This window comes from Neophocaena asiaeorientalis, unplaced genomic scaffold (genome assembly GCF_003031525.2).
Source record: "Neophocaena asiaeorientalis asiaeorientalis breed wild unplaced genomic scaffold, Neophocaena_asiaeorientalis_V1.1 scaffold347, whole genome shotgun sequence".
NCBI lineage: Eukaryota > Metazoa > Chordata > Mammalia > Artiodactyla > Phocoenidae > Neophocaena > Neophocaena asiaeorientalis.
Window position 1 is genome coordinate 600,768 of NW_020171818.1, and position 8,346 is coordinate 609,113.

The 8,346-nt window shown below is 57.0% G+C and overlaps 1 protein-coding gene across 4 annotated transcripts in view; it reads left to right on the forward strand.

The window, feature by feature from the left end:
* The window catches only part of PSEN2 (presenilin 2), a 26,353-nt gene extending 18,355 nt beyond the window's left edge, over window positions 1-7,998 (forward strand). For 2 of the 4 annotated variants that reach the window (XM_024738999.1, XM_024739008.1), the window contains 4 exons: window positions 1,571-1,654; window positions 2,016-2,117; window positions 5,857-5,975; window positions 7,270-7,998. In XM_024738999.1, coding sequence (XP_024594767.1) covers window positions 1,571-1,654; window positions 2,016-2,117; window positions 5,857-5,975; window positions 7,270-7,425 — 461 coding nt within the window. In that variant the 3' untranslated portion in view covers window positions 7,426-7,998. Of the gene's footprint in view, window positions 1-1,570; window positions 1,655-2,015; window positions 2,118-2,485; window positions 2,632-5,856; window positions 5,976-7,269 lie in introns of those variants that run through there. The other 2 variants (XR_003002424.1, XM_024739015.1) reach the window with 2 other exon arrangements.
* The last annotated feature ends 348 nt before the right edge of the window (window positions 7,999-8,346 follow it).

An 8,346-nucleotide genomic window follows, 5' to 3' on the forward strand; every position in this document is an offset into this window, starting at 1 on the left:
AGGCCTGAAGGACTCCAGGGCAGAGAGGGGTGCTATTTTACAGAAGGTGGTCAGGGAGGCCCTGTGTCATAGGTGACATTTGACCAGAGACCCGCCTTAGGAATATCTGGTGACAGAACTCCAGGCAGAAGGAACAGCGGTAAGTGCAAAGGCCCTGAGGTGGGCGTGGGCCTGGTGTGCTCGGAGCGCCCCGAGGCCAGGCAGAGGGAGCCAGCGGGGAGCGGGGGAGGTCAGATCCTCTTAGGCCATGGTGGGGACTTGGCTTTTTATTGCTGAGTGAGATGTGATGCCACTGGAAGACTGTGGACTGACCTGACTACGTTTTAACAGGACCACGAAGGTTGTATCAGGGACAAGGGTAGAAGCAGGAGCCAGGTTTGGAGGCTGAATAATAATCCGGGAGAGAGATGTTGGCGTTTGGCCCCAAGGCAGCAGTAGAGGCGTTGAGATGTGCTTGGACTCTACAGACATCTTGGAGGCAGAATTGGCGAGATTTTCTGTTGGTTGGGGTGCAGGTTGTAAGAAAGAGAGTCAAGGTTACTGTCAGTTTTTTGGGCCTGAGCAACAAAAAGGATGGAGTTGCTGCTTACTGAGAAGGAGAAGGCCAGTGGGCGGGTCGGAGGGCAGTTGTTGAGAGCGTTCAGGGCATGTTGAGTCTGAGATGCTCACTGGACATTCAGATGGAGAGTTGGAGAGATGGGATAAGAGTTCAGGGGAGAGTTTCTAGGCCAGAGAGAGAGAACATGTTAGTACCACAGGATGCAGCAGTCCTGCTTCTGGACACAGACCCAAGAGGATTGAAAGCAGGATTGTGAACAGATTTTTGCGCACCCATGCTCATAGCAGCACCATTCACAATATCCAAGAGATGCAAGCAACTCAGGTGTCTGTGGATGGATGAACAGATAAACAAAATGTGGTGTATACAGAGAATGGGTTATTATTCAGCCTGAAAAAGGAAGGAGGTTCTGACACGTGCTCCAACATGGATGAACCTTGAGGACGTTATGCTAAGTGAAATAATCCAGTCACAGAAAGATAAATACTGTATGAGTCCCCTTATACGAGGTATGTTAGGTAGTCAGAATCATAGAAACAGAAAGTGGAATGGTGCTTGCCAGGGGCTGGGGGATTGGGAGTGGGTACAACGTTTCAGTTCTGCAGGACAAAGAAAGTTCTGGCGATCTCTTTCACGGCAGTGTGAGTATACTTAACACTGTTAAACTGTACCCTTAAAGATGGTCAAGATGACGTATTTCACGTTACATGTTTTTCTTTACCACAATAAAACCAAAACATAATTAGTTCACCAAACTTGTTCACTAACAACATTATCATTGTCTTTGTGAGGAGGCCAAAAAAGACAGGAAGAAGCGTCGTCTGCCCATACCTGGTCAGTGAGTCTGGACCCCCAGCGGCCCCCTAACAGTGGGGCATAAGCAAATACCCACAGGAACTGAGGGTCCTGTGCAGGCTTTCTGGGGACACAGACTGGCCCGCCTGCCTCCCAGGCCCTGGGGGCAGCCACAGGTAGTACTGCCTGAGGCCTGACCCTTCTCTCCCTCCCCAGCCGCCATGGTGTGGACGGTGGGCATGGCCAAGTTGGACCCCTCCTCTCAGGGAGCCCTTCAGCTCCCCTACGACCCAGAGATGGGTGAGTATCAGGGGGCTGACAGCCTCTCATCATCGGGGGCAGCTTTTCACCACATCCAGCTCAGCCTGGCCTGGCCTCTGCGGGAGGCACGAGGGCTGGAGGGGCAGGTGGGAAGACCAGCCCCCCCAGACACGCACGCCCTGGGGTTGGAGTGCGGTGGGACCGCGCTCCTCTGCCTCGGCCCCGTTCCTCTCCCTTCCCTTCCCTTCCCGTGTGTGGACTGGAGAATCCTCTTTGGGTCAGGCAGGTTGTGGGGGGGTAGGGGGATGGTAAGGGCAGGGGAGCCCTGAGCTCAGAGAACCGTCTGACGGGCTGTCGTCTCTCTCCCTTGCTCCCCGCTCACACGACGCCGGACACCCAGAAGAGGACTCCTGTGACAGTTTGGGGGAGCCCTCGTACCCTGAAGTCTTTGCGCCCCCCCTGCCTGGCTACCCGGGGGAGGAGCTGGAGGAGGAGGAGGAAAGTAAGGTGTCCCGACCGTCTGCGTGGGCCCGGGTGGGGCCCCCTGAGGTCAGGGGAGGAGGGCGCGAGGGGAGGGCCCCTTCCACATCAGAGACGGCTTCGCAAAGTCGAGGAGGAGCCTGCAAAGGCGCAGCCTTGTCGACAGGCCGCGGGGACTTCTACGCCCAGGCTGCACCTCGTGTGTGGCAGACATTGGTTGAGTACCAGCTGCGAGCCCGCTCTGCGCTGGGGGGCGGTCGTACGGACGCAGCTCTGGGGGACGCAGCTACGCAGGCGTGGGCACTGACCGCCCTCCCTGGAGCTGGGAGGACCGTGAAGGAGAACACGGGGTGATGGGGAGCGCTGACGGGGCTCATGACCTGTTTCAAGGGGTCCGAGGAAGTCGCCTGAGGAAGTAACTTCTGAGCTGAGCTCCAGAGGCTGAGCCACTGGAACTCGGAGAGGGGGACGCACAGCGGGGGTGCGTTTCCAGCTGAGGGGACCTTGGGAGCAGAGACCCTGAGGCAGACGGCACGGTGAGTTAGAGCCAGTGAAGGCAGGACGCTGAGACCCGAGTGCAGAGATGGGGCAGGGAGGCAGGCAGGGACTTGAGGGGCCTTCTGGATCAAAACGGGGATCTGGTCTGTGTCCCGTGAGCGGTGGGAGCCGTGGGGGGTGGGGGAGGGTTTTGAGCTGCATGGGAGGAGGGACATGAGGGAGAAGGGCAGGCTTGTGGCCGGCAAAGTGTGCACCTGCGTGGCCTGAGGACGTCCCCGTGCAGCCATGGGGGACGCAGGCGTGGGCTCTGGGCTCAGAGGGCCGGCTGGGCTGGGCAGGTCAGCGCCAACAGCACGGCTCCGTGATGGGACTGACAGTGGAGCTGGGGTGGAGACTCCCCCAGGCAGAGTCGCGGGTGTTTGGGGGCAGAAGGAGCTGGTGTGGAAGGCCGTCCTGAAGACGCACCCAAAGACGTTCTAACATATGGCTGTGTTCCCAAGGGGATTAAAATAGCCATTCCATCAGCACACGTTTCTGGACCACCTACTATGTGCCGGGTGGCACATGGGAACAGGGAGGTGCTGCAGGATTAAAACAGCCTCTGCCCTTGAGAAGTTCCCCGTGGGAGCAGCCCGGGCGGGGGGAGGTGAGGTATAAAGTACTCAGGGCAGACCTGGGGAAGAAGATAATGCCGAGGTGGGCCTGGAAGGACAAGTCGGTCACCCGGCAGACAGGCTGCCAGGCTGCAGCCCAGGCCTGGCACTGAGCCCCCGGAGTCAGCATGGATCCCACCGGGGCACAGTCCACAAGGCCACCCTCGCTTCACACGCCAGCCACAAGTCCTGGGGGACTCCAGGCCACCCGCACTTCTGACCGACTGGCTACGGATCTGGGGGTTCCCACACCCCCCCCACCAGGTTGGAAAATTTGCTAGAACGACTCACAGAACTCAGGAAAGTAGTAAACTTACAATTACAGTTTTAGAATAAAGGATACAAATCAGGACCAGCCAAATGGAGAGCCACATTGCTCGTGGGACTGGACTTCATCTCCAGGCTCCCTCTTCTCCCCAGAGGTTGGTCTGGCCCAGAGTCCCAACCCCCTTATCACATAACCACGTGGTCTTTCTGGAGGCCAGCGCCATCCTCATCCTCTCATTTGCATAAATGATCCAAGGGGCTCCTGAATAACGAAGACACTTCTGTTACTGGGGAAACTCCAAGGATTTGGTCTCCCTCCTGGAACCAGGGACAAAGGCCAGTTAGATCCTTTGTTACACAGCAGCATTGGCAAAGGCTCAGATGAGAGAGGAGGAGGCCTTCTGGGAGCTCGAGGCAGTTTGGTGGCCCAGGCAGCTGGGGGCCGGACCTTCAAGGGTGCACAGCACTCACGGGAGCTCGAACTTCATGCTGCAGGCTGTGGGGAACCGCTAGTGGTTTGTTGCAGGGAATTGAAGTGAGCAGAGCTGCATCCCAGACAGATCCCGGGCAGCAGCAAGGAACACAGACTGCTGGGGGACCACCTGAGGGAAGAGCCATGAGGGCCCAACTCAGGCAGCAGGCTGAGAGGAGGTGGTGCCACCACATACCTGGGACGCACTGGCAGGACTTGGCTGGGCAAGGGATGGGCAGGGAGGCGTGGAGGGTGACGGGGGAAGGTGGGAGACTCTGCAGGACGTCAGATGGAGACGCCACGGACACACGAAGGGGAGCGATGCTCAGGAAGGTCAGGGTTGGAGACCCGAGTTGGAGTCACCAGGATATACATGTTGTCAGAACTGCGGGTCCCCAGAAGGTACCCAGGGAAGGTGTAGGGTCAGAATGGAGAGCGAGGGAGACAGCGTCGGCGACATTTACGGGATGAAGGGAAGGGCGCTTGTGGAGGACCCCGGGGAGTGCCAGCCAGGGGACAGGGCGCTGAGACAGACAGGTAGCTTGAAGGTGTCCACGGGGGCCGGGCGGTGGCCTGGCCAGAGCACGTTGGCTGGGGGACGTGGGGCCTGCCGCCACAGATCTCTGAAGTGCCTGGGAAGTAAGCGCAGTTCCTTTGAGAAAGAACTGATTGAAAAAGAAGAGAGAAGGGAGGGGAGAGGGCAGGCAGAGCAGGGAAGCAGGAGTGGGGGTAGCTGCGAGAGGAGGCACGGCAAAAGAAGTCACCTCTGTGAGGTGACGAAACTGGAGTGTTTGCTCTGTGCCGAGGCAGGAGCCAAAGTGAGGAAACTGAAGTCAGAGAAGAGGGGCCGTGGAGGAAGGGACAGACGGAGGTGAGGGCCCTCTTGCTTGGAGCCCAGAAGGGAGGCGAGGGGGGCGGACGGGGCAGAGCATGTTTCCTTGATGCAGACCTCCTCAATTCAGGTCTGTTTCTTAAACATTTTTATTGTCTGTGATGAATAAAATTATCCTATAAACAAGCGTACAGGGCAGTTGTACGAAAGGAAACAAATGAAAGCATTCTAGAAGCTCTTGTTTCCTTATTAGTAATGGATACACTAGTTACAAATTATGTTTACTTATTTTTTTAATTGAAGTTTAGTTGATTTACAATGTACATTTACGTATTTTTAAGGGACATGAGTCTCCAGAGAACCTCAGGTATTGTACATGTTCTTGAAAGTAGTGAAATTAAATTTCCTAAAAAGCATTTATAATTCAAACTGAGCGCTCAGTTGGGTAGCTTCCCATCAGCCCCAGGCAATGCATTTTATTCACTCTTGTCTTAACCAAGTGCCAAGCACCAGTTTGTTTGTTTTTTGGTTTTTTTTGCGGTACGCGGGCCTCTCACTGCTGTGGCCTCTCCCGTTGAGGAGCACAGGCTCCGGACACGCAGGCTCAGCGGCCATGGCTCACTGGCCCAGCCGCTCTGCGGCATGTGGGATCTTCCCGGACCGGGGCACGAACTCGTGTCCCCTGCATTGGCAGGTGGACTCTCAACCACTGCGCCACCAGGGAAGCCCGCCAAGCAGCAGTTTTACTTGAGTTATCAGAAATGCTGGCTTTGCGCAGCCCAGAATGCAAGTCACTCAGCCTACAGGTTCCCCCTTTTTCCCACTGGCTGCTGTTTTTTCAAGGCAGCCGGTCCTTGTCCCAGAGTCCAGGTGAGATGAGCTGGGCAGTCACACTACCCCATCTGCCCTCTGCGTTCCTCAGGACTCTGGCCCCTGGGCTGGGCAGAGAACCTGGGCTGTTTGGCTAGGGTCAGCCTTCTCTGCCGCTTCCTCCTGGGGCTTCTGAGACCTATGGGTTCCCTCTGTCTCCACCACACAGGGGGCGTGAAGCTCGGCCTCGGAGACTTCATCTTCTACAGCGTGCTGGTGGGCAAGGCGGCAGCCACGGGCAGTGGGGACTGGAACACCACGCTGGCCTGCTTTGTGGCCATCCTCATCGTGAGTGGGCTGGGGGATGCTCCCCGCCCAGCCCTGGGCAGTGGGGCCCCTGAGGGTCTGTCTGGTGGGGGGCCCAGGAACCCAGGGGAATTTTCAGGTGCTGTTATCCCTTGGAGGGGCTAGGCAGGGTTGCCAAGAAGATCCTCAAGATGAGACCGAGGTTTACAGGAGGTTCTGGTCATCAACAGATGCAGGCACAGCACAGGGGAGGAGTGACCAGAGGCTCCGACATTACTGAGCTTGTGCCCCGGGTGCCAAGGTCTTGGCTAGCTCTGTGCATTTGTCTCACGGCACCTGCGAGGCAGGGATGGTGACCTGAGATTTACAGAAGACGGAATTGGTTGAGGGCCTGGCCTGTGGGCACAAAGCTGTGAGGGCCGAGCTATGATTTGAATTCGAGTCTCTGAAGCCAGGGCTGTGTGTTTTCCCTCCATGCCACCCAGGCACCATGGGGTTCTGAAGCCCCATGGGATCTCCTGGGACTCGAGACGGGGGCCCATCACTTTGAACCCCAGCAGTGAAATTTGGAGACCTGTATGTCACTTAACATGGTCAGATACACATGGTGGGGAAGCGTCTTATGGTGATTGGAGAGGTGGAGGCTCTGAACGGTGCATACTCGGTGTTCTGCCTGGTGAACCCCGGGTGGCACGTGGCACGTTAGGGCTGAGGCTCCAGTTCTGCAGACATTCTGTATTTGCCCAGTGTGTGTTAGGGATGGGGTAGTGAGCTCCCAGGCTCCTCCACTTCCAGATTGTCTGCCCTGAGTTCCTGCTCTCCCCAGGGATAGGGCAGGCACTCTGGCTTCCTGTCCCCACCCTGGACCACTGCCTGCATTGACTGGGCTGGGAACAGGATAGGCAGCCACTGTGCCTGCTCCCCAGGGCGGGGTCACATGACATCTTGGTTCCCTTGGTGTCAGCTGCTGAGAACATTGCTGGCTTTCAGTCCAGCCCGTCCAGTTCTCGTATAAATATACGTCCCCTTGGGGAAAGCTCCTCACCATCAGGTCACGCCTCCCTCCAGCAGCCAGCCAGGGGAGGTAGTCTGGTAGTGGCAGCCCCGTTCTAGGGGTCAGGAGGCCTGCTTTCTGGTTCACCCGTCCATGTGCAGGGCATTGCTACGGGGTGAGCACTCCTGCCCTCAGGCACCTCACAGAGCTGTTATGGGGACCAGGGAAGATGACGGGGTGTCCAGGGCTCCTGAACCCAGGGACTGTACCATCACTGACTGCTCTCCGTCCCCCGTCCACACCCGTGGCCACCACCAACCCCCTGGCCTTTGTGTCCTGCAGGGTTTGTGTCTGACCCTCCTGCTGCTCGCCGTGTTCAAGAAAGCGTTGCCCGCCCTCCCCATCTCCATCACGTTCGGGCTAATCTTCTACTTCTCCACAGACAACCTGGTACGGCCTTTCATGGACACCCTGGCCTCCCATCAGCTCTGCATCTGAGGGGAAGCCTGGGCACCGTGGCCTGGAAGCTGGAAGAAACGGTAACTGGATGCAGTTGTACAGTTGTATACTCTAGTGCCATATATTTTTAAGACTTTTCTTTCCTTAAAAAAAAAAAAAGAGAGAATAAAAAAGTGTTGTGTTGACTTTGTGAAGAGGAAGGACCAGCTTTTCGGTGCTGGTGGTTTTGTCACCAGGCCGTGGCTCACCCCTTCGTGAGCATTTGCTTCACCAACAGGAGACGTGGGAAATCGGTCCAGAGGAGCTGAGGAAGGTTCTGAGATGTGGGAGGGGCTTGGGGAAGGCCCCTGCTCTCGCCCCACAGCCTGGAGTCCTCTGAGGGCCTAGCCGGAGGACGGGGCGCGTATATTCGGGACCCGGAGGTCACGCCTGGGACGGCATGTAGCGCCTGATCACTCTGGCCGGAGAGGAAAAGCCAATTTTCTCTGCAAGGAATGTTCCCAACGCTTTGTCTATGATGCTGTCATCATTTTATTACCTTTAGAGTCCTTGTTAAAAGCAGTTACTGCTGGGAAGTGTCTTAATATCAATAAATAGACGAATCCTGTTGCAGTGTTGGGGTTTGGTCTGCTCATCAGTGTGGGCCCCTCTCCCGGCATGCTGGGATAACATGCTCTGGCCGCAAAAGGGAAGAGATTTGCCTAGTTGTGAGGAGAGAGGCTTAACTGCCCCCACCTCTGCGATCGTTTCTTTAACTAGGTTTCCTAAGCAGAGGCGCTCACAGACTCCCGAGGCCCACTGTCTGACAGCTGGGCGGGTGCCCGGCTGGCTGTCTTCAGAAACACTGCAAGGCTGTCGCCAAAGCACAGAGCGAGAGAGCAGGGCTGGTCCCCAACAGAAGCAGCCCAGCGGGGGCCAGGTGGGAGCCCAGGAGCCTGCTCTCCTTTCCTTCTATGGCCA